Source organism: Alosa sapidissima, chromosome 17 (genome assembly GCF_018492685.1).
Source record: "Alosa sapidissima isolate fAloSap1 chromosome 17, fAloSap1.pri, whole genome shotgun sequence".
In the NCBI taxonomy this organism is placed as follows: Eukaryota; Metazoa; Chordata; class Actinopteri; order Clupeiformes; family Clupeidae; genus Alosa; species Alosa sapidissima.
The window spans coordinates 19999270-20027209 of record NC_055973.1 but is presented as its reverse complement, the minus strand read 5'-3'; the positions used below and the strand labels follow the sequence as shown (position 1 = coordinate 20027209).

Sequence of the window (27940 nt, the reverse complement as noted above, 5' to 3'; positions counted from 1 at the left end):
AGAGGGAGGGAGAGAGAGGGAGGGGGGAGAGGGAGAGAGAGAGGGAGGGAGAGGGGTGGTGAGGGAGAGTTTAAACTCCATTTATTGAATCAATCTTCAAACCATGGCATCTTTGGCCCATGCTAATAACAACATCCAATACAATATTGTATTTGAGAGAGAGAAAGAGTAGATAGATAGATTATGTGCCTGGTTTGGTTAAGTTTGGTTTGGTAATAGTTTGATATTAGCATGTAACAAGTTTGGTTGGCGCTTTGTGATAGTGTTTTGGTGTGACATGTTTGGTTGGCGCTTTGTGATAGTAATTTGGTGTGGCATGTTTGGTTGGCGCTTTGTGATGGTAATTTGGTGTGGCATGTTTGGTTGGCGCAAAGGAGGATGATATTGGCCCTGGCACCTTTATGTCTGGCAAAGTAGCGTCCCAAGATGATGAGGAGGCAGAGCATGATGAAGACCACCACAGCCACCACACCTCCAATCACGGCGTGGTCGATCTTCTGTGGAGATCCCACCCCAGCCCGGGAATCTGGACACAGAGAGAAAGAAAGAGAGAGAGAGAGAGAGAGAGAGAGAGAGAGAGAGGTGTTATCATCTACTCAACACTGTTTTACAGTATATCAGCAGCATGTATGAGTTTTAGGATACACACACACACACACACACACACACACACACACACACACACACACACACACACACACAGATACTGTACAGAGACAGAGAGCAAAGAGAGTGAATGCTCTACAGTCTACTCAATACCATGTCTAAGTGTTGACCTGTTACGGCCCAGGCTCGTGTGGGCAGCAAACATGAAATGGAGGCCAACACCAAATGCAATTCAATACCTCATTTTATTTACTAACAGGAAAAAACTGTGTCTGTGGGATATGATAAGGCTTCTGGTTGCAGTTGAAAGATGGCAATGCCGGCAATGATGGAGTAGAGTTTGAAAGAATGGATGTGTGAGCAGATGGGAAAGAGAAAGTGTGTGTGCAAATGAGTGGATGTTGCGTGTCTGGATGTGTATAGATGTGGTGAAGGAAAGTCTTGATGTGTGTGAGTGCAAGAGTCAGAATGTCAGAGAGAGTCCGACCCCAAGTGAGGCTGATCTTCAGGCTTATATAGACCACGCTCACTCCAGGTGCAATCAGTCAATCAACAACCCCACAGTCGATGCATAGGCCTCTACACAGACAGCAGGGGGAGCAGAGGGTGGTCACATGACCTCACACATACCTCTCTAAACGAATGGGCACAATTCTCCCAAATCTCACAGACACTCTAAAATATTGTGGAAATCCTTCAACAAAAAGAGTGGAAGCTGTCACAGCTGTAGAGGGGACCAATAAGAACCCAATAAGAACCAACTCCTTATTATTAATGCCTAGAAAAGGGATGCCATTGAGGTTCCTGTGGGTGTGATGGCAGGGGCCCCAATGATGTTGTCCATATAGTGTACCAGAGCAGGCTGATGGCACTGTCCAGCAGGGATACCTCACTGCCAGTCTGAGTCCATCCAGAATAAGAGGGAGCTGTCTGCCCTCTGATTCACAGGGTAGAGCTGTCCTCTCTCCACCACTGACCACATCAGCATTCACCAGGAGTTTGTGTGTGTGTGTGTGTGTGTGTGTGGTCCTTGTGTAGAGTCTAAGTGACTGACTCTGCTGGCCAGTAAAGCTGACGATGCTCATTAGTGTTTACAGTGAAGCACATTTGCTCTGCCACACATACACACACACACACACACACACACACACACACACACACACACACACACACACACACACACACACACACACACACATATTCACTCCGCCCATCCTCATTGAACTACTGAAGCACATTCACTCTGCATTCACCCCCCCCCCCCCCCCCCCACACACACACACACACACACACACACACACACACACACGCACACACACACATTAACTCTGCCCATCCTCATTGGCCTACTGCTGAGGCTCAGCAGCTAGAGGCGTAGGGAGCACAGAGGGAGCTCTGCAGTCTGACCGATCCAGCGAAATGCCAGAGGTGATGCAGCTGTGTGTGAGATTCTGAGGGACAGATGAACAGGGCTTTCTAAAAATCCATCTAACACTCAACCATGTGCTCCAGCTGTTGCTTTGGAATGTTATTTGATTACATCTCAAGGCCGTCTTACAAATACATAAAAATATTTAAGACAAAGAATCCATAGAAGAGTAAAAGTATGAGTGGTAAAGGAACACTTGTCCTTTAAAAAATAAAATAAATCATTGTTAGTATTAAAGCATTTTTTCACAGTAAAACTCAAGGCCGAGTTGCAAGCTGATACTTGTAGATAAGTGTAAATACGCAGCTATTTGGGCTTACAAAACCAACCACTATCCTCTCCACTTTAACTCCACTTAAAAATAGGCTTCATGAAAATCAAGACACAAACACAAATGGCACTTGATTGGAATAAAAAAGTCAATTATGTTCAATCAGTTCAATCAGAACCTTCACGTACACGCATTGAGCAAGAACATCTCTTGTTCCATTAGTTTGTGTAGTTGTGGCAGTACTGTGTGTGTTGGCCAAAGCGTTGACCGACACATCGCTGTGTGCTTGCTCTGATCACTCAGCGCTTACATTTGAAATGCAGATGACATTTTGACTCCAGGGTCCCCAGGCCCAGAATTAAATAACATATGATCATTTATATTTCTGTTGTATTACTTATGGTAATTCTTTTACCCTCAGGCAAATCTAAATAAACTAAAAGGCTACTCGAGAGAGATAGAGATTAACTTGCCTAAAGGATAAGAGTAGAGTAAATTCATTCACGGTTAAAACAGATAAAATCGAAATTTAATTTATATACATATAAACCTACAATGTGTGTGTATGTGTGTGTGGCTGTTTGCCGGAGCATTTCAGCCCTATAGTGTGTGTGTTTCACTCTAGAGGTGAGAGTATACCCTGAGCATCACTCTCTCTCTCTCTCTCTTACATTAGAACTGTGCTCTCGGTAACGCAATCTCTCAAGTCATCGTCAAAGTCGGATCGATCCAGTTGGGCTACAGGATTAAGTGTGCAGCGCTTAGTGCACTTTTGAAGGAAAGGTATACCTCAATTACAATAGGAGCCTCAGCAGAGAGGCTCTGCGCTGCAGCCTAATAATATTTGAAGTGTATTGATCTAGCATAGGTATCCGTGACAACACACATTAATGGGGGTTTGTAGGCACGAAGACCCAGGTTCTGCTGCATAAAAAGGAATTAAATTGCCCATCAATATCTCCAATCTGCTCCCAAATCAAACGGTCCTGATGGAGAACAGGGATGAGGAATTGATTTTCATGAAACATCTATGAATGTCTCCAGTCTGTCCATAATAAACACAGGCTTCTGACTGGACTATATTTTATGGATAAGTTATCATGCAATATTAACACTAATGCGCCTTGTTATCCTAAAGGCAGAGCATGAGTTTGGGGGTCTCCACTTTCTGCCGACACAGCTCAGGAGCAGATGGTCGAGCTGTGCACGTCTGGTCAGAGAAACATCACCGGAGTGTCCTTCATCTGTGTGTGTGTGTTTGTGTGTGTGTGTGTGTGTGCTGTTCAAAAGTTTGGGGTCACTTACAAATGTCCATTCCACTCCATTATAGACAGAATGCCAGCTGACTGCTACATCACTACACGGTTCTTACACAGGTTATAACCTAACACACCTAACACGCACTTACTATGTACTTCCCTCCTCCACCTCCTTCTACATTCTCCTCCTACAACACTTTGACTAGTGCTTATAACGTCTGCACTCTTATTCTCATACACACACACACACACACACACACACACACACACACACCACTTACTACTGTATGTACTTCCCTCCTCCACCTCCTTCTACCACGTTCTCCTTCTACCACACTTTGTCTAGTGATTATAACGTCTGCTGCACTCTTGTTCTCTAGTAACAGTATTGACTGATGCAGTAGTAATTCCTACCTAACGTCTCTGCACTGCAGCTTAAATGGAATTCCTTGCTCTGTAAGTCGCTGTGGATAAAGGTGTCTGCTAAATGAATAAATGTAAATATGTAAATGTAGGTTGGAGCTGTGCTCTGGGTCACTGTCCTCTTTTTAGAGGAAACTGAGGTGCGTTCAAATTTGGCAAACAGTGGCGAACGTTTGTGGTGAACCTGTTCTCTTTGAACAGTTACATTTGAACGATTTGGTGTTAACATTCCATTGTAACGGTAATTGCATTGTTGCCTTTGTCAAACGCACGTCCAGTTCCACTGCATGTTCGCAGAGAACTAACTCCTCAGACTGTTTGCGATTGTTTGCAAACGTTTGCTGAAAACTCAAGGCTAACGGAAAATTGTTTGCAAACGCGAATTTGAATGTACGCCTGGCTTTAATCAAACACTGTCCACCAGGTGTTGCACACTGGGGTGATGGCCTTCTTTCTTAAATTTGATCCTGTAGAAATGTTTCGGAGAGTGGGTGCGCACATCCAAAGTAAAGTTTTCTGCAGGTGCCAGACAATAGTGTCAGACAGTAGAAAAAGTGTGGTCTGCACACTGCAACTGCTCCAAAATATAAACTTTATTAATTTAAAAGCAATGTTTCGGATCTTCGTCAGGCATCCAGGCATTTCTACTGCCTGACGAAGATCCAAGGGGATCGAAACGTTGCTTTTAAATTAATAAAGTTTATATTTTGGAGCAGTTGCAGTGTGCAGACCACACTTATCCTGTAGAAATGTACCACTGTATCTTCTCCAAAGCACCCCCGGATCACCACACTCTCTCCACCATTCTAGGCAGATGGAGTCAACTGCTCCTCCAGCGTTTGGCTGGCGTCTTATGAATGTTCTTCCTTTTGTGATTCTGTTGTCTCTGTAGTCTGTGTGTCTGATAATTGTCTTTTCCCTTTATAGCCCTGTCCAGAAGGCCAGCATCCTTAAGGCACCTCTTCTGTTGATGTTAACACTGGTGTTTTTGCAGGTACTATTTAACAAACCTGTTGAGGACATGTGAGGTGGTACAATTTAAAAGCCTGTTGAGGACATGTGAGGTGTCTGCTTCTCAAACTAGACTCCCTAATGTATTTGATCGCTTGTTAGGTGTGCACCGATGCCTCCCACTCCTCTATTCCTCCCACTTTTCTGGTTAAAACCAATTAACGCTCTGCTGTGGAAGGGACATTACACAGCGTTGTCTGAGATCTTCGGTTTAGTCATTTACAACATCAACAATTAATGTCTGCACTATATTTTGGTGTAATTCTAATGGTCAAACATTTAGCTTGAAAACAAGGACAGTTCTAAGTTACCCCATAGTAGTGTGTGCGTGTGTGTGTGTGTGTGTGTGTGTGTGTGTGTGAGTGTGTGTGTGCGTGGGTGTGTGTGTGCGTGTGTGTGTGTGCGTGTGTGTGTGTGATGAGCTCTTGTCTTGTATTGGGGGGTTGTGTCTTGTATTGTGTCAGGATAAACATGCAAATGCAGGCTCTGTGCGTATCCCGGTTGGATCTGTCAGGGTTCCGGTCCGGCTGGGCTGTGGCGGTAACTCCTATCGGTTCTGGCTCGTTTCCCTGCCCAGGCCATTTCCCCGGAGCTGAGCGCAGCAGAGAGGAGCGGCCGGTGGCAGTGCAGGACGCTAATTAGCATAGCCCCATAAGTGGAGCGGGCCGCGGAAAAGCCTGTCACTTTCAATCCAGCTAACCAACCACATCCACCGACACCCCTCTCTAACACTCTTACACACACATACAAACAGAGGCACACACGCACACACAAACACACACAAACACATACATATAAGCAGAGGCGCCCACGCACAAACACACAAGTAGAGGCACAAACACACACAATCACTGAGATACACGCGCACACACACACATACATACACTCATGGACAAAGGCACACACACAAGTTCTGAGCCTAACACACAGAAGCACACATACACACACACACGCACGCATACACACAGACACAGACATGGGGACAGAAACACACAGAGATATTTATAAAAGTGTTAAAAGCCACACACACTCACACACACACACACACACACACACACACACACACACACACACACACACACACTAGCCCTGTAAGTGCCACCCCTCCCCCCTCCCCTTCTGCTTTTGACACCATCAGATAAATGAGCTGTCGGCTAAGGCCATCTCTGGCCAGTGGAGGCCGAGCAACAGAGAAAGAGAGCAGGAGGAACAGAGGAAAAAACCTGAGCTAATATATTCTCATGTAATTCAGAATTAAATGGAGGTGTGGCAGGTCAGGTGAAGAGAGGAGCTCTGATTTAATGAAATGTCGCCAGGAGACAATAAAAAGCCTTTATAATGCATGAGGCGTTACTCACGCACACACACGCACACACACACACGTCTGCATGGGCGGGGGGGGGGGGGGGGGGTGGTTATTGCTCAGTCCAATGTCCACTGCAGCTAACTGTATGTTGTGTGTGTCTGTGTGTGTCATGATCACAACCACACCTGGCTCTGCACACACCCCAGGCTGCGCCAACATGTTCACCACCATCTCTTTAAATTTAAGTTGTCATGAATATTAGAGAATAAGAAAATTATATATTATAAGAAAAGTTAATAAAATGATATATGGAGTATAACTGAACAAATGAAAAAGATTTTAGACCAATAGTTAACATTGTCTATGTCCATGGCAACGACTAACATACATATAAAGTTGATCAAAATAAAAGTCCGATATTAGATCTGATAAAGTAGCACTTAAAAGGGGTTATCTGTTTTACCACAAGTTCTGAGACCCACTTTTGGGTCCCGACCCACCAGTTAAGAAACATCGCACTAAAACTGTACACACACACACACACACGAGGCAAAGTCCTTTTAGGCAAGTCCCTCCACTCGGCGGCCATATTGCAACGCAATTTTGGCACTTATCAGGCATCTATTCCGGGCAGAACTGTGCGTGCGCAAGACTTCACAACACCAACCTCGCTCCAGCGACGAGATCACAACACATGATTAGTACGATGTATTCACAACACATCACATGATTGGCACAATGTATTCACGTATACCGACTTTTGGCCGCGGAAGGGGTGGGATATGTGTAGATAACTGGCATATTGGCGTTACGAACTAAACCCCATGGATTTCTATGGAGGATTTTTTGAGTGTTGTGTCTCCTCATTAGGAAGTCTCTGTTACCAGTGCATAGTGACATCAATATCTGTATTTGGATAGGTAACCAAAAGTTGGTGGGGTTTATACCAGATGTTGCGTTAAATCTTGTATGACTACCACCACTCCTTAAATAGCTTGGCAACAATAGCTAGTCAGTGTTGACTAGGAATATAATGCTTTATCAATCTCTTTTGTAAAACTACACTTCACTTCCCACTTCCCTACATAAACACCAGAGGAGGCATACTGCCCCCCCCCCCCCCCCCCCCACACACACACACACACACACAGCATTTAATAGACACACCACACATGACAAACAGACACTGGGCTCCCCATGAAAGACATTGGAATGTATTGGGAAATAGAAGTGGACTTCTACTTTGATTTACATATCCAGGCAGAAAGGGTGTGTGTGTGTGTGTGTGTGTGTGTGTGTGTGTGTGTGTGTGTGTGTGTTGTGCTGCAGGCTGGAGAGTGGTTTATATTTTTTTCATTTTGAATGTGTGCTGCTGAAGTGACTAATTAAAACCGTAGGTCGGCACTCATCCAGCTGCCAGCCACCAGACACACACACACAAACACACACACACTCATACCATACACATGCACACACACACTGTACACACATTGCATACACACATTTGCACCCACACCCACACACCTACAGACACTGAACACACACACATACAAACACACACACATGCACAAGCAGATGTGTACACATAGGCATCCTCACACACATACACCCGAGTCATTGTTGCCTAAGAAAAGCTGAAAGGGTACTCATACACACAAACTATATTCACACAGCCACACACATACACACACACACACACACATACAAAAATGCAGTCATGCATTCACATTCATAAGTCAGCTGAACACACAGACCAAACATTCATTCATACAACCTTACAAACAAATGCACTCACATGCATAATCAACACACACACACACACACACACACACACACACCCTGCATCCTCAGCATTTTAGTTGAGCTACAAGGACATCCATCTTCACCAACCATCAGTGCCCCCACGGGCCCCAGCCCCCCTCTCCTGCACCCACCGTGTGCATCTGGGATCAGGCCCACATCTGGCCCAGGTCTGATTTCCACTCCAGAACCGCACTCCGCCTCCGCAGTTTGCTCTCATGTCATACATAATCTCAGCCTGTTTTTCATTCCGCTACCACACACACACACACACACACACACACACACACACACACACACGTTTCCTGCTTTTCACTGGGATATCAGTCAGAGCCTGTCTGGTTTTACTCAAATAAGTCATTCCATCCTTCTACCCCAATGTCATTCAAACTTGCATGCTTTTACTCAAATATATCTTTCAAACCTGTCTGTTTTCAAACAAATATCAGGTCTGTTTTACTCAAATATTTAGACTTATCCTCCAAAGACAAGAAACTCTATTTTCTGATTGGCTGACAGGAGGCTATTCATTCTAAACAAAGCTACTACCAGTAACAGAGGCAAAGCCTATTCTGAAGCATCTCTGCTACTATGCACTACACAATGGCAACTCTAATACTGGAGTAATTCAACTGCTTATCCTTGAACCGGAATAGAATCCTGAATAAGAAGGTGAAGAGCTGATTGTGCAAGGTTACCTACGAGTTGAAGCACAGCAATGCAGGGCTGATGGTCTCTATCTGATAACATTCTAAGAAAAGTATCAGGGAAGAAACAAAACAGCCAAAGGTGATAGATGACATGAGTCTTTGGCTTGACAACATTATCAGACAGCTAATCGTGAAGCTGACATTGAATAAACATTGTTCCCAGCTCTTATTATGTCTTCATAAACATGTGCCTTTATGAAGAATGTCTCCACCCACAAGGACTTGGTTCCCAGTGTTTGTTATGCAGTAATCCTAGTAAAAGATATTGTCATTTTTAGACCAATTTGTCTGTAAATGTGTGAAAAATTTTAAAATTGTAGCGCTCTTTTTTTACATGTTGTAACAATAAATGTGCTAAAACTGTGCTGGATAAAACACAATATGCCCAATTTTACAAACGGCACCCTATATACATACCGGTACTGTCTTTGTAAACTGTGGCGTCTCATACACTATCTCTGTAAACTGATCTCCATAGTATCACAGCGGCGTTATCTTGATACTGTATGTATACCCATAAAGTGTTGGTCAGATGCCCGGTCCTCTGCAGGAGATTGGTAACAGTGTTATGAATAGCATTGTGACAAACGTGCCCAACTCAGGCACTGACTCCTGAGGATTCACGTTGCTATGACGGCAACATGTTTATGTGCTCTTCACTAACCAAAAATACCCAAATAAATGTCACAATTAAGCAAAATATCTATTTTAAAACAACACCTCCTCACTCTCTATTCTAATACTATTGTCCTTTAGTTTGTGTCATGTGCAAAAACTTCTGAGATGATTCATACCATGTTATTATGTTTGAATGTGTACAATAATCCTTTTTAAAAACTAGAATCTCACTTGTTTTAGTTTGCTATACTGGTTTGTTTAGGTTGTTTGTTTAAGGCTACATTTAAACAGTTATATTCCTAATTGCCAATTATATAGCACACACCTCACTATTTGGTCTAAAAAGAACTTTGCTTTGTTCACTTCGGTTGCCATATAACTTCAAGACTTCCTGAAACTTCATACTTCAAGGTGATGTTCAAGATGTTCAAGGTTCTACACCAACAGCTTGTTGTTGGACTTTGTCATTGAAGCTTTTTTTATTCTTGTGACTCTCCTTGGTCCTGTCTAAAGTGACAGACAGCCAAATAAAATAAAATAACATCACAGGAATTGAGAATAGTGGGAGTGTTTTTGAATTTGCATGATATTCTGCACTGGTGTTATACCTACATTAGATTGCTGTTTATGTAATTACATTTATTGAAGTAAACCCAAATGTATTGCAAGGGAGGACTAAATGTATGTGCTAAACCACAAAATTATTGTTTAATGAAATATTAATTAAAAAACATTTAATTACTACATTTCCTACCTGGCAGGGCATTAATGAGGCTGGATCTCTCAGCCCCTTGCACCAACACTCTTCAGCCTCAAGGTCTCCCGCTGTCACGTGAGCGCCGCAAGCACGCCCGTTTGTGTGTGTGTGTGTGTGTGTGTCTGCCCACCCGCGTGCCTGCGTGTGTGTGTTCATCCCAGAGAACGAGGACCTTTAGAACCACCCCACAGCCCCTCTCCAACTCACCATTATAACCTAAAAACCGCCTAGTGTGCATTGTTATAATGAGGATACCAACATATATATTTTTTAGTTCCTTTCTTTAAAGTAATCGCTACATGAAAACGCGGCTGTGGCATTCGAGAGCGGATAGGCCCCTGAAGAGGGGAGCCTAGTGAAGACGGAGGAGAATAGCAGAGTGAGTGTGAATGGGAGATTGTGCAGGAGCTCTAGACCTTGTGGCATAGAAGAAGCGAAGGAGTGAAAGCATTTGGTGTTGACAAAGAGCTGCTCTGGGAACAGAGGGAGGAGAGGCTGAATACAGGGCCTTTTCAAACGCACACCACAGATAACGGTTCATGGGTAGCACCTGCAATTGGAGGAGCAACAAAGACTTTATTTTCACAGTCTCTTAGGGCCTAGGGAACCCAATCGTTACATGGCTGAAAGAATGCACACACGCTCACCCACAGGTACACACAAATACAGGTACGTGCACACACACACACACACACACAAACACACACAAACACACACATTAATACCACCTGATAAAAACATACACACAGATGCTTATACACACACACACACACCTCACTCACACACACACACACAAACACACACACATGATCCGGTGCTACCGTAAGGTCTAGGCAAATGAATTCCAAGTGTGTCTGTTTTTCTTTTGTATCTTACCTTAATTCCCTAAGGGCAATGTTTCTTAATTTTTGACATACTACCTACTTTGACAAAATCTCACTATGAAAACCCCACTATGATATTTAACATAGGCTACAAAAGTTACAAAATAGCAGATACTGTATGTTGTTGTAAAATAACAGATATGTTGTGTAGCACATTTAAAAAACAACAACAGTTGACCAAAGTGCTGTAAAATAAAATAAAAATAAATCAATACTAAAATAATGGTATAAAATAATAATAATAATAATAATAATAATAATAATAATAATACAGAGTACACCCCAAATTAATATTGCTAAGAGTAAATTCAAGGTAATAATCTAAAATCTAAAGTATGTTAGTGGTGGTGGTGTGTGTGTGTGTGTGTGTGTGTGTGTGTGTGTGGGGGGGGGGGGGGGGGGGGGGGCAAAGGAAAGCTTAAACTGATTTAAAAGCTATAGAGTAAAAATGGGCTTTGAGATGGGATTTGAAAAGAAAAGAGAGAAGGGGCTAGTCTAATGTGGGGAGGGAGATTGTTCCAGAGTTTGGGGGCAGTAGCAGCAAATGCACGGTCTCCTCTACATTTAAATTTGGCTTTGGGAACAGTCAGCAGAAGTAAATCAGAAGATCTAAGATTTCTTACAGGGGAGTATTTATATAATAGGTCAGAGAGATACCTGGGGGCTTTGCCATTCAAGCATTTAAAGGTTGTTAGCAAAATGTTAAAGTTAATCATATGGTAGACAGGGAGCCAGTGAAGGGAAGCTAAGATGGGAGAGATGTGTTCTCTCTTATGGGTACCAGTTAAGAGTCAGGCTGCTGCATTTTGAACCAGTTGCGATCGGGAAAGTGAGGCCTGGTTGAGACCAACATCTAAGGAGTTACAGTTATGAAGGCATGGATTACTTTTTCAAAGTTTACAAATGTCAGGAAAGGCTTGATTTTAGATAAGTTTCTTAACTGGAAGAAACTAGCGTTGAAAGGTTCATGGTAAGGCATCCTTTATACAGATTTTCTCAGTTCCTTTCTTTTGGATACAGAGTTATTGGCAAACATTTTGCTACTTCTGAATGCAAACTATGTGCTGTGTTTGGCTGTGAGTTGCTCACAAGTATAACATTCCTTGACCAATATATACTGTATCAAGATGGACAAAAGTACTAAACAATATGCAGATTTAAAAGTCAGTAATGCTTAGAAGTTATGTCATGAAATGCGAAGCTAGGAGTTTGTATTATTGAATGAACATGGGTTTTTCCTGTTTTGGGGCATTCAATAGTTAGTGTACCCACTCTCAGAAACATAAATCGTTGTCAATGCACTCACCCACACACACATTAACACACCTACACACCCACACACAAACTGCTCAATAGACATCCCTCCCACACACCTGTAGACATACAGATGCCAGTGCTGACTGAATGGAAGTGTGTGTGCCCCCTGACACTCTCCATGGTCATGACAGCCCCATACCCTCAGGAAATGTGTACTGAGCATGCTCAGTAGAGCTACTCTCTTCCTGTCTATTACCCCCCTATACCCAATGCTACTGCTGCTAGCAGTCGCTCATCTCCATGGCAGTCGCTTCACGGCTGTCTCTGTCATTGTTCTGGGAGCATTTGTTCAGTCTCCCACACACTCCCTGATCTCAGCACCCGTTGTTTGCCAATTCTCCTCATGCCTTTCACACATTCATTTAAAAACAATCAAACAAACCGCTAACGCTAACAAGCATGAACTGTCTATGACATGGCACATGTGTGTGTGTTTGTGAAGCTTAAACGTGTCGTTTTTTTTTTTTTTTTTTTTTTAATGAGCCTGCATGCTGCCTTTCCTGATGCAATATATCTTAACACTCGATACTGGCAGTAATAAATAAATAAACCCTAACGAAGCTCCCAGTGCATGTTGTGTGGGGAGTGCATCTGAGAGGAGTTGAAAGCATGGCTACTGTCATTTACATCCCTATGAAGAAGAAACTTGCATCCTTGATAAAAAATCAAGCAGCTGAATTATTTTTGCACATCACTGACTGCAGGGCCTATCTTTGGCACCAATGGTGTGATACTGCCAACATGCAAAAGTTATGTTCGCGTTCCAACAAGCAAGTCAGCGGGAAAGTTCACACTTCCTCCTGAATCCCATCGTGTCTATTTCTGTCAGGAATCTGGCCTCGGCTTGCCGACGCTCTCCTCGCTCTGCAAGTAGCACTATGGGAGCTCATGCTAAAGCAATCATGACTAACAAACACTCCAATTGCATAGTCCTGTGCGGGATAATAATAGAGGTTATTGCTGGGGCGATGTTTGTCATAATGTAAGAGTGTGTGTGTGTGTGTGTGTGTGTGTGTAACTCGGGGCACAGGGAGGCCACTGCAGTGAGAATACTAGTTCTCGTGGAGGCCTTCTGGACTGAGGCAGTAACTTAATAACCATTTGGAAATAACAATGTGGGTATGACGACTCTACTCAGACACACACACACACACACATTATCATTTCTTAACCTAATCACATTTCAGGACTGAAAGACGTGGGAGTGTGTTTTTATTTCCGTAGTAGAGATATTTGGGAATGTTGATATGCTTCGGAGCCACAGATGGAGGGGGTTTTGGCTTGTCATTCAGTTAATTTTTGATAGAGCAGGAAATGCCCCCAGCAGGCTACTTATGTCGTAATAGAGTCGCCATGACAGCGTGCCTCATGAAATAATCCAGAGCTTCTACAGCCAGTGACCTATGATGGTGCGGTTGTGGCCAAAAGACGAAGTGGTCTGCATGTTTGTTGAGGATAAATAAAGCACTCAGCATGTAGAGGATAGAGGTTCACCAACCCATGAGATGCCCCCATATGTATAACACAACAGATTCATTCCATCCTTGTTTGTGCTATTTCTTTTTTTCCCCTTCATTTCACAGCAGCTCCCATTACCCTCCTCTCACACTGAGACAGACCCTTTCTAGTGCCGAGAACCGAGAGAGAAAATTACACATCTGGAACATTCTCACAGCGACCAGCGCAGGAGTCTCACACTCCTCCCTTCACACGCCGAATAGAGATGTCAGATGCAAAGCACAGCATGGAGACGGACAAAATGGGTTTGGGTGAGAGACGGAGAGAGAGAGAGAGAGAGAGAGAGAGAGAGAGAGAGAGAGAGAGAGAAAGATGGAGAGAGAGATGGAGAGAGACGGATGGAGAGAGAGATAAGGAGAATGGGAGGGGGGAGAGAAATGGAGAGATAGAGAGAGAGAGAGAGAGAGAGAGAGAAGGGAGAGAGAAAGATTAAGTTGAAAGAGAGAGAGCACGGTAGAAAGACAGAGACTGAAGACCAAAGGCAACAGATGAGAGAAACATGGGGGATAGAGAGACATGGAAGAAGGGATAAAGGCAGAGAGCGAGAGAGAGCAGGAGAGTGGGAGGGAGAATGAGTCACCCCTTCTAAAGCGCTCGCTGTGAGGTTGAGGCCGAGGGTTGACAGCAGCGCTCCACACAAACACACCTAAATGAGCCTAGACACCTCCAGCAGCTCCTGCACTAGCCTACATCCGTGGAGGGGAGGGAATGCACACACAAACACAGTCACTTTCATTTACACACACACTCACACACGCACACACACACACACGCACGCACACTCACAGACACACACAGACACGCACACATACACACACACACACTCTCACACGCACACTCTCTCTCACATACACACACACTCACAAACACACACACACACACACACACTCACAAACACATACACACACACACACACACACACACTCACAAACACACACTCACTCACACACACGCAACAGCTCCTGCGTAACCCCAGATCCACTCAGCGCTCAGCTCCACTGCACCCCAAAGTCTGCCCCCCAAAGCAGCAGGGGTCTTCTGTTAACATTCACCAGAACACAACAGTGGCACCCTGTACCTTTCCACTGAGGTAAAAAACAAACCATGCCTCATGCTTCACCACCCACCGCAAGATGAGAGGGAGGTGCCCCATTACAGAGGAGATAAACAAAGATGCACTAGACCTCCTCATATACCTGAGAGGACAGGTGAGTATGCAAACTCGACCCAAAATTGCCCCATCTCCTCACATACCTGACAGGTGACTATGCAGACTTGACATATTCATTCCACTTTCTGATTTTAAATTCTGTATTGGAAATGTTCTAGATTGTCTTTGCTATTTATCTATTTTTCTTTATACTGTTTACATCGTATTTATATTTTGTATTATGTGTTTTATTTTCAATTTTCACTTAGAAAAGAGACTTCTGTATCAATGTGACTACCCTGGTTAAAAAAAGGATAAATAAAAAAATAAAAACACAGAAGCAAAGAATTGTATTGACATCATGTCAGAAACACCTGTTTTCTAGATATCCACTGAAGTTAGCATGCACTAGGGCAGCCGTGGCCTTTGGGTCAGCCGTGGCCTATTAGGGGCAGCCGTGGCCTACTGGTTAGCACTCTGGACTTGTAACCGGAGGGTTGCCGGTTCGAACCCCGACCATTAGGCACAGCTGAAGTGCCCTTGAGCAAGGCACCTAACCCCTCACTGTTCCCCGAGCGCCGCTGTTGTTGCAGGCAGCTCACTGCGCCGGGGTTAGTGTGTGCTTCACCTTACTGTGTGTTCACTGTGTGCTGAGTGTGTTTCACTAATTCACAGATTGGGACAAATGCAGAGACCAAATTTCCCTCACAGGATCAAAAGAGTATATATATTTACGTATACTATGAAACAAAACGGTGTAGTCTCACACCTTAAAATATAATTTTAAGGTAAAATTAAAAGCCTAAATGAAGGGCCACTTAATATACATATTAAGGTTTAATAGAAGTATTATGGTAATATAAATGGTTTTGTTATGTTTTCAGGGGTAATTTAAGGTACATTTGTGTATATCACGTTTCATAGTGAAACCAACTATCACCAGGCTGGCTCTCTTTTAAGTAGACAAAGATGGAGTTCTTGAGCCTACAAATTGCCTGGTGGTCATTGTACCAAACTAATGTTACACTGGTGCAAATCTTATCTAAGCAGCTCGATAAACCAAAAACCTATGCCAGGGCTCTTTTTCTTGATTTTTCATATGCGTTTAACCTGATGAAGTTAGGCCTGATGAAGATCTGTTGAGATTGAAACGTTACCTTTTAAGAATAAATCAAGTATTTATTGGAGCCCATACAGTATACAGTGTGCGCAGACCATATGCTTCTCTCATCTCAGCCAGACATACTTCTATCTAAAATGATTACGTTTCTATCTAACCCATATCTTATTCACTGGTATTTTTCTTTTCTCACAAACAAGGTTCAGTTAGTCAAGGTAAATGACACACTCTCCTCTCCAAATAGCACCAATGTTGGAGTACCCCAGGGCTGTATAAGCTCCCCTGTGCTGTTTATCTTGTACACTTAAGACTGCACCACCAATGTGCCAAATCAATATCTTTTAAAATACTCTGATGACTCCACTCTAGTGAGTCATCACCCTATTTACCCAATCCGAGGACCACACACTTTACCAGGGCAATGTGGATTGGCTAGTAGAATGGTGTGATAAAAACTCACTCATCATTAACACAATGAAGACAGAGGATACCCTTTTTGGAAAACCACCAGATCAGCTGTCTCCAGTGAAGATTCACAATTCAGAAATCAATCAAGTCCCTACCTACAAGTACTTGGGTGTCATGCTAGACAAAAACCTCGCATGGGCCACTCATATAAAATTTACCTGCAAAAACATACAACAGCGTATCTATTTCCTACGGAGATTAAGATCCTTTAGAGATCCTTTAGAGCTAATACCCAAATCATCTCTTTGTTCTTTATGTCAGTGATTCAGAGTGTAATGCTTTATAGTAGCACAGTTTGGCAGAGTAGCCTTTTAAATAAAGGCAAAACTAAATAATTAAATCAAAATTAAAAAATTGGGCTACCTATAACACACCTCTTGTGGAAGATTACAACAAAAGCATGCTCAGGCTGGCCAGATATATTTCCACTGACATCTCACATGTCTTACACAGAGAATATCAGCTACTGCCCTCAAACAAGTGCTTTAGAGTTCCTTCCTTCAACTCCAACAGACTTGATACTCTATACTCTTTTATACATCAATCAATCCTTTTGTTAAACCAGCAACATTAAGATTTAGTGCAATATTTATTCATGGATGTAATGTCTCCAAGTGATGAAAGTTTGGATGTATTGATGTAGCCTCTTTGTGATATATGTATGCTTTGTCTTCTGTCATGCTTGATACTGTCATTTGTGGCTATGTTTCATGTTTGTGTGTTGATGCTTTATGTCCTACAGTACATGTCTGTCTATTGATGCTATACGTCTTACAGCATGTACTGTATATGTCCTCCTATCCTTAAATGAGCTGCCCAGGGATGCAAAAAGAATTTCAGCGCAAACTGACAAATCAGGTTGTATCGTTAGCGTCAGACTCAACGCTAATGTCTAATTCAGATGCTAACCTCAGAGTCAGAGTCAATGCTAATATTACAGTGAGAGTTAATGCTGTGTGGTAACCGGGAGCGTTTGCTTACTGTGCTGTCAGCTCACACACTGCAGGTGACACTCCATTAGGTGTTTAGGTATCAGCAGAGCAGAATTAAAACAGAATCCCTGAAGGTAAGACACTAAAAGTCCAATCTCTGTGAGTTGATTTAGTGATGCTATCAGTCTATATCAGCAGGCACACCTGAGGAAAAGCCGTTACTTATTAAAGTTACTGTAAGAGTTGGGGACTGCCAATAAACACAGATATATGATGATTGTCGACCGTATGACAGGTCATATGGGAATAGGTGGGATTCGGCAGAGGCAGAAACCCATTTACAGTCCAGAGCAGACTGTAGTTATTCTGGGCTAACCCACAGCCCACTGGGATGCATTCACAGAGCTGTAGGGGACAGGATCAGATAAGATAAGACGCACAGAGCACATCTGCCCATCAGCTCAGTCCTGGGCTCACAAACACGCACGCACACACACGCACACACACACACACACACACACACACACACACACACACACACACACACACACACACACACTCCATCCAAAAACCAATTCTGCACTGAGACACAAATCCTGGAGCCTCTAGGACGGCCTGCTGAGTAGAACTACAGGGTTGTCTCGGGTCGGTCCTGCTCGAGCTCGGATCGGTCCTACTGGGCAGAACTAGGGGTGTCGTCTTTGATCGCTGGGGTGGAAGTCCTGTGGTGTTTCCGTTCATCTTGAACCTCTGCTGCTCCCAACAGGTGATAGTGACAGGTGGCCTCACAGAGGCTTTTGTTTTTTGACAGACAAACAGACCAGACACCAGACACCTTACTCTGTTGTGACTCATCGAAGGCACCAGCTGGGTTCGGAAACACCACCTTAACCAAACCTCCTCATTATAGTCTCCAGCTGGGTTTGGAAACACCATCTTAACTAAACCTCCTCCTCCTGGCTCAGGGTAAAGGCACCTCTCCTTGTGGTGGTTAGACACAGAAATAAGAAGGATCGACTTGTCGGCTACGTTAGAGGTATAAAGCATTTGAAGCTGTTGTTGATTTTGCCATTTTGTAGTGTGTGTGTGTGTGTGTGTGTGGGTGGGTGTGAGAGAGAGACGGAGTGAGAAAGAGAGAGAGAGAGTGAGAAAGAGTGAGAGATAGAAAAAGAGAGAGAGAGATACTTTGGGACTGAGTGGTACACTGACAGGAGACATGCCCATGTTTATCTGAGCTACACTTCCAGCGAGACACCACACTGACAGCCTCGTTCCCCGCACTCACAAAGAAGAATTTGAAAACTCGTTAGGACTACCAGGGAGAATCACAAACTATAGCCACAGTACTACATACATACATACATTACAAGCATACATAAATAGTTGTTCCTTGGTTCATTTGTTATTCTCTGCTGGGCATGTAAATATTTACATGGCATGTATTGTATTGTACTGTACTTGTTTTGGTCTTTTGTAATATATTCTATTCTTCTGTATGGCCTGGACAACAACACATGCACTCATTAAAGGCTAATTAAAGCATTGTATTGAACTGGCATTTGATTTCCACTTGGTTTCAGAAGTGAGGTTGTCTGAGGTGCAGCCAAGAGGGACTTTTCTCTCTGGCACAACGCCCTCTCAATCCCGAGCCAGTGAGCCTTCTAGAACACGCTTCCTAATAACAGGTAGTGTGTGACAGCGATCCTCATTTAGCCGGGGTAATGAGCGTAGCCTTTCGCCCCTCCAGCGAAGTCTGTGTGTGTGTGTGTGTGTGTGTGTGTGTGTGTGTGTGTGTGTGTGTGTGTGATGTTGATGAGATGATATGAGCACTGTGTGTACGGAGCATATCAAAGCTAAAAGCATACTCAGAGCCATGTAGGCTGAATGCTCTTTGGGGATGGGGAGGGCAGTACGAACGCCTCTCTGGCAAACTGGACAGGTCTCCACCTGGCACACTGTTGGTGCTGGCCAAGACAGTGGCAGAGAGAGTTAATCACCTGTGAAGACATGTGGCCCACCAATTAAAGGTGGACCATGACTGACCGACAAGCAGCTGTTCCTGTGCCTCTCAGACACCCCATTGCACACTTTAGAACATCAATGGTTCCGTGTCATCCTTCTGGGGCTACATGCCCACCAAGTTTCGTACAGCCTGGTCTTTCAGTGTCCCGGGAAAAAAATCCAGACGACAAAGAACTCTGACTAAACCTGTATGACCGCATAGCTAGCGAAGCGGTCATACTTAAAGGCACAGGTGTAACGGAGGCAGACTGAGCTAGCATGCTAGTTGCCCGTGTAAATCCTCACAGCCCTAACCTTAAGAACGCTTCTAACCGCTGAGTTGCAACCCTGGGCTTTTAGCTCAGTGGTTAGAGCGTTCATCTCCCATGCCGGTGTGTGTGTTAAGGTGGCGGGTTCGAGGCCCGTGAGCGGCGAACGAACCGTCCTTGTGACACAGGCAATGCTGGGACCCTGCCTGTCTTGGAAAAGACAATGTTTCCTTGAAACTGTAAAACCCATGATAGACTGTTGAATGAATTTCTGTTGAATCTGTTGGATTATTCCAAAAACTTTATTCCTAATAACAAATTACTTGTATTAAGGAAACAAGTTAAGTATATAAAAAAGTATGTAGTGTTTTAAATCACTGCATCAACAGTAGGCTAGTGCACTGAACACACACACACATACACCCATACAGTACATACATACATACATACATACATACATACATACTGTGCACACACGTACATAGAATACATACATACATACTGTATACATACTGTACACACACGTACATACAATACATACATACATACTGTATACATACTGTACACACACGTACATACAATACATACATACTGTACATACATACATACACACATACATACATACATACATACCAGGGCTTGAAAACGAAATTATTTTTCAAACGTTCCGTTCCGAACGGTTCAGATAGGCCTATGTTTAACGTTTTCGTTCTTGCATGCGTTCCGCCACCAACATATCGGTCCTGAACCGGTTCGGAACGCAAAATATCGTTCGTTCTTAAAGTTCCGGCAGTGTTTGGCGGGCCTATCAAGTCTATTTTTGTGGACTTTACCTTAGAATAGACGTAGGCTACTCATTATTTCCCCTTGATTTAGCCTATACCGTAGCTATGGCCAAAAATAATAAATCACAGGCGGCATCCAAAAACATTCAGATGGGCTATCCATCCCATAGCCTACAGACTTACTGTAGGCCTAACCTATGCCTATAAATAATTTCTTATCAAAAATATTTCTGGATACGTGCTAAACTCCTTACCTGGTTGTAGCCTTTTGGAGTTTTATCCATATGGAGATCTTCAAAGGCTTGCGCTATAATTCCAACCCTGTTTATAAACGAACCTGTCTGTTGCTGACAAGGCCTATCTCAAATGTCCTGTTTAACTCTTCTAGCCTACATAGAATAGGCTATAATTGCGCAAACATTTCAAATCCCGACTTTAAAACGACAAGGCGTGGACAGGCAAAATAGGCTATTACGCATAGGCTACAAACAATTTCCAAATCAGTTTCAGTAGACTACGCCAGTGTTTCTCAAACTTTTACAGACCAAGGACCACTTAACCATTAGAAAAAACCTCACGGACCACATAGCTAATAGACACAATAGGCCTACTCACTGAACCCATGCTTATTGACAACCTTGCTTATTGTCTTTGCACCTTGCTTATTGTGTCAGAGGATTCATATGATTTAAATTGGCATAGCTTACATAGGCAGTATTGCAGAACTTTGGATTTACATACAAGTTGGTTCAATATTGCAAACAACGCATCTATATTATTTTTTACAACAGCTCGCGGACCACTTGGGATAGGTTGCGGACCACACTTTGAGAAACACTGGCCTACGCTACGAGCTGGCCTAAGATCCAAAGTGGCAGACGGATAGGTTACACTACAACAGCAAGACAAAATATACCCATTTGGACCAAAGGTCCATTTATTCGTTTTTTTTTTTATTTCAAACTGCAGAAATCAAATTATTAAGCTGTTATATAGAGAACGAAAAAAAAAAAAACGTTATTAACCGGTTTTGTGGATTTCAGAATAACGTTTCTGTTCCGGAACAGTTGAAGACCATTTTGTTTTCGTTTCCGTTTCCGCTCCTCGTAAAATTCCGTAAAATTCCGTTCGTTTTCGGTTTTCGTTTTCGTTCCTTGAACCGGTTCGGAGCCCTGATACATACACACATATACACATACATACACACAAACATGAATACTGCACCAACACACAGAGTAAAAGGCAAGTGCTGAGCTAACTGCAGCACCATTGTTCACTAAACTAAAGCACTTCCTTGGCACACAGCCCACGGCTGGTTGCCAGTAATCCCACTGCATTCTGGGTAGTCTACCGAAGTGAGACTCTTACACCTTTCCCAGGTCCCAGGCCTTCTCCAGACCACACTTCCACAGAAGCCACAGCACTGCTAAAGGCAACACGCGGATCTCAACAACAACTAGCTGTCACCAGAAAATTACCCGAGTCGGATGAAGCGACGGCACGTGTTTGCCTGTGATCAATGCCTTACTAAATCAGGTCAGCAAAGGTCAAGCGTTTAGCGATAAATACCAAGCACTGTCCGGAAGGCCCACCAGTATGCAGGCATAAGCATATTTACGGAGGCAACATAAAATAATTACTGATGGGTGCTGTCATCTTTTTCTCCGTCAGCGCATTGCTGATGTGTAAAAATCAATTCTGCCTCCAACACACTGGCTCTGTCATCCTGAGGAGGACTGACTGACCGGCGCGGAGCCACAGGTATGGAAACCAATCTCCCCGCCCGGCCATTGTTGATGTTAGGCTCGGGCGCTGGGGCTGGGATGTAATTTAGCCGTGTTAGACATGGCTGGGTTTGGAGTGGCCCGGGGGGGGAAGGCTTTTCCACAGATGCTGCTGCTGCTGCTGCTGCTGCTCGCTATCTAAGTCGCCGCCTGGGGGGCCGTCAAAACATCCAATCAGATTAACAGAGATGGTGGGGGGGGGGGGGGGTAGAAAAACATCGTTTATAAATCTCCACTTCTGCGCGTCCGGGTAGATTAGGAGGGACAGCCAGTCAAAACATGAATGCGTTTGGAAATCATGAGGCCGTCCAACGTCAGGCGGCAGGGTCTCTGCGGAGAGTCGTCTGCTTGAGGGCCCTCTTTTCCAAAAACAGAGTTTGGAAATATTTCCCCCTTCTTAGCGGAGTCCGGGAGCACTATGCTCAGCTCTGCGTCGCAGAGAAGAAGGATTCTCGTGTTTGCGTGGGCTCGGTGCCGTGCCGTGCCGTGCCATGTGTGTGTGTGTGTGTGTGTGTGTGTGTGTGTGTATAAATGACTCTCTTTGCCTTGCCTTGCCATGCCAGCAGCTTCTCCTCACAAGAAAACCCAAATCAGGCCTTGAACTGTTGCCTGCTGCCTGTTGCTAGGTTACACAGAGGAAATGTGAAAAAAAAGTAGTCTAAAGAGTGAAAAAGTCTACTAGAGTGTGACATATCCACCACTGATAAGCAACACACAGCTCCACATGAACAAAACGCACAATAACATGGATGTTCTCAAAAATATTGTCAAAAGATGGTTACGGTTGAAGTGACAGAAATGTGGGGTTAATGTAGATGTGATGTTATCGCTCCCTATTTCCTCTCTGCAGTCAGATGGAGGGTCTGATGAGGACTCAGGTGGCCCAATGAAATAACCATCAACAGCTCGAGCTGAGAAAAATGTACACAAACACTTAGCTTGATTATAGCCACTTCTATGGCATCAATAACATTAAAAACAAAACATACTGAATGCTCATGAGGGCTCAGCATCTTGGCCGTCCAGTTCTGGCCAGGAAAGGTCTTTAAGGGCTTTCTCATTTTCATCTTGAACCGAGAGTAAACACACACACACGCGCACACACAAACACACACACACACACACACACACACACACACACACACTCACACATTCATCACAAACTGAGCTGACAACGAATAAGCACTGAGCTTTTAACTAAATCACACACTGCTGTCCAATCTATATCTCAGTAAATAGGATTCATGGTCTTAGTTCTGTCTGTGTTTACTCCGCTGCCTCCCCCCATACCACCCCAACCACACACACACAGACACACACACACACACACACACACTCACACCTTAGCCTTGATATTGCCTAAGGATAGAGAAAACATGCATGTGTGTGTGTGTGTGTGTGTGTGTGTGTGTGTGTGTGTGTGTGGTTGACCTCACAGCTGGAAAACCACAGACATAGAGCCAGCCACTGTCCTGTGGTCTCTGTGTTATCTTCAGAAGTCTGTGTATATGTATGTATGAGTGTGTGCATCTTCAGTAGTGTGTGAATAAGCAGATGCTGGAGTGTGATGGGGAGCAGCATGGGGTGGCATGCCACGTGGAAGGAAGGGAGGGAGGGAGGGAGAGAGGAGGGGTGCAGAGAAAGAGAAAGAGAGGAGGGGTGCAGAGAGAGGGAGAGAGAGAGAGGAGGAGTGCAGAGAAAGAGAGAGAGCAAGATTAAGACAGTGAGAGAGAGAAAGAGCAAGCGAGAGAGGAGAGAGGGGGGGGTAGAGAGAGGGAGGGAAAGAGAGAGACAGTAAGTGACAGAGAAAAAGATGAGGGTGGGGGGGGTTGATAGAGGGAGGTATGGAGGGTGGGGGAAGGAGTGGTGGCTTGATGTGGCGGCATGGCGCGGGGCCTTTGATGTAAAGGGGCCCTGCTGCATTAATCCTGCGGCCTCTCTGAAGGTCAACGCCTCCAGGGGCCCCCTGCCACAGGCCACCGCCTCTGCTGCAGCGTGGCTAAATCTGGCCTCTTACGGCAACACAGCCACCACTAACCACACACACACACACACACACACACACACACACAGTTAATTTCCAGCTGGGGCTCTTGGACCAGTTTCAGGCCTGTGGGCTACTCTAATGGAGAGACATAGGAGGGGTCTGAGATACAGTCACCACAGGAGACGGATAAAAAAAAACACCAAAGACCTTTGCCCCTGAGAAATGTCTGTGAAAGTCATACATACATATGTTCATTTTTATATAGAAGGCTTATAATAACACGTGATCATTTGCATACAGCAAAGGGAAAAAAAATATTATTTTTTATATGACTATCATTATGCAATTTTAGAATGAAAGCAGTTTTGTGTTTTACAATTGTGGTTACTATGATGGAAAATAAATTAGATTGATGATATAAACACGACATAAACTTAAGAAGTTACTAAAACATCTCATCATGAAACAAGTCAAACAAAGTAAGATGATATTTACTTTTTAAAAATAATAAAATTATTCAAATAATATTTATTTTTATGAGTGAATGTCTACATTTGTAGAAAGATACATTTAGGTTAGACTGAAAGGATTTTATCTGGGTAACACTTTATAATAACTACACACAATTCATCATTTATTAAGCCTTTGTTACTTAACCCATTTCACCCCATCAGTCACAATTGTTACCGAATTTTTTTTTTTATTCATAAGCCTCTAAAACTGTAACTGGGGAATATCCTAATACTCTTTCAGTTAATATTGAAACAATACAGTGTTTCAATGAAATGTGTGCAGTGTCAAATGTTTTGAGTAAATTGTCACATGACCAGAGCTGTTTACTTCATGGTTGCACCTTGAGAAGAGGATGACGGCCTCACAGCTCCCAAATAAAAGTTTTTTTAAAGTATGTTAAAATAAACATAGGACAAATATTTTTTGTACACATGGTCTTTAAGGTGTCTAGTTATGATATATACATTTATAATTATTCAAATGTCTTTGGTGTGTTTGCAGAATGAGTAAACATGTTAACGTGTGGGATAGAATGTTGTATCTAGATGCACACATACTTCTACACCTACAAACACACACACATACACATACTCATACATACACGCATACAGAGACATACACACACTCACACACAGATACACACACACACATACATACTCACACACACATACACACAGATATACACACTCACACACACACACAGACATACACTCACACACATACACATATTCACACACACAGACACACACACTCACAGACATACACACACACACACATATTCTCACACACACACACACACACATGCACACACACACACACACACACACACACACACATATTCACACACACAGAAATACACACACACTCACATACACACTCACACACACACACAAATATACACACTCACACACACAGATACACACACACATACACACAGACATACTGTACACACTCACACATACACACACACACACACACACACACACACACACACACAAATACACACATACACACACAAATACACACATACACAGATATACACTCACATACACAGATATACACACTCAGACATACACACTCACACACACACTGACACAAACACATACACCGACATACACACTCACACACACAGATATACACACTCACACACACAGATACACACTCACACACACACAAATACACACACACACACACACAGATATACACACTCAGACACACAGACAGACATCAGGGTTCTATTTTAACGAGCCGAAGCTCCTGGTAAATAAACAATGTTTACATATTTTTCATATTTATTATTACCATTGGTCTCAGTGTTCATATCAGTTTGAAAAGTCCTGTCAGAATACCTTTATTTTAACAAAAAAGCAATTTGAACAACCTTTAATTGAGTATACGCATATTATCCCACCAGTCACAATTGTGACCGGTAATAAAACTCACTTTTTATATCTAAAATATGTTTAGAAATTATTGTTAATACTTAATAAATTATGCAATAACATTTTTTGATTAAGTAATATTTCCATTATTTACCAGTTGTTAGATACACATGCAGTAATGATTAGTTAGGGTGAGGATACATATTTTATAAACCACTTCCAAATACTATAATTTATGATCGCAGGAGTTACAAACCTGCGATCATAAATTATAGTATTTATGTAAATTATACTAACAAGTGGTTAGTACAACAAGTGGTTAGTACAACAATTAAGAATAATGTGTAAACATATTTTAGATATAGGCTTATTTACTATGAACAAACCATTTATAACTGTGTGAACAAATGCTTTATTGATGAAAAATTATGTATGAACAATACATTACTAATGATGAACAAACCATTAACTAATAAGGAACAAAGGCTTAATAAATGATGAATTGTGTTTAGTTATTATAGTTATTAAGTGCTACCTTTATCTGTATCGACTAGTAGGTATTACAATAGGAGTAATGGGATAATTGTACAGAAATTCAATGCTCTCTCCAATGCAATAACACACACACACACATTATATGTGTATATACACAGTATATTGGTGTGAACGTTCAGCCAAGATATATCATATCCAAGGAAATATCATATTCACATTATATATCCAAATAGACAAAAATGTAATACCAGCGTGTATCCCTCAAGACTGGAACATCCAAAACTACTGGCCCAAACTGGGCACTGTGTTCCCTAGTGTCCACAGATGTGTTCATCAGTGGGATCACCTTTCCTGAGCTGGAGAGGGTAATCCTTTCTAGTGGAGCATAAGTGCCCACTCTGTGTTCTCGGATACTGAGTGTCCATCTTTATCCAGAATGACCACAAAATACATACTTATCATAAATAATGAAGAACACCTAACCCTAACTTACCATAAATAATGAAGAACACTAACAGATAAGTATAAGTATATATACTCTTTTGATCCCGTGAGGGAAATTTGATCTCTGCATTTATCCCAATCCGTGAATTACTGAAACACACTCAGTACACAGTGAACACAGTGAGGTGAAGCACACACTAATCCCGGCGCATTTAGCTGCCTGCAACAACAGCGGCGCTCGGGGAGCAGTGAGGGGTTAGGTGCCTTGATCAAGGGCACTTTAGCCGTGCCTACTGGTCGGGGTTCGAACTGGCAACCCTCCGGTTACAACTCCGAAGTGCTAACCAGTAGGCCATGGCTGCCCTATCATAAGATCATAAATAATGAAGAACATCTAACCCTATCTTACCATAAATAATGAAAGGCACCTGAAACTTTAACATGATATGTTGAAACAAACTGCATGACTGTGCCTTCAACCTCGATAAACATAAAAAACTACACACACGCAAACACACACACACACACACACACACACACACACACACACACACACACACACACACACACACACACAGACACACATATGCATTCACAGGCTGAAATCTCCACTCTGTGACTTCCTGTGCTAGATCTAGACCAGAGCCAAGAGACAATGCTAGCCCTGACTCACCTCCATAAGAGGTCAGAGCCAAACCTGT

At 43.1% G+C, this 27940-nt stretch overlaps 1 protein-coding gene across 3 annotated transcripts in view; it reads right to left on the bottom strand.

Moving 5' to 3' along the window:
- The window catches only part of cadm1b (cell adhesion molecule 1b), a 214351-nt gene that overhangs the window by 695 nt on the left and 185716 nt on the right, over positions 1–27940 (bottom strand). For all 3 annotated transcript variants that reach the window (XM_042068673.1, XM_042068676.1, XM_042068675.1), the window contains one exon: positions 398–526. In XM_042068673.1, the coding sequence (XP_041924607.1) occupies positions 398–526 (129 nt within the window). The remainder of the gene's footprint in view (positions 1–397; positions 527–27940) is intronic.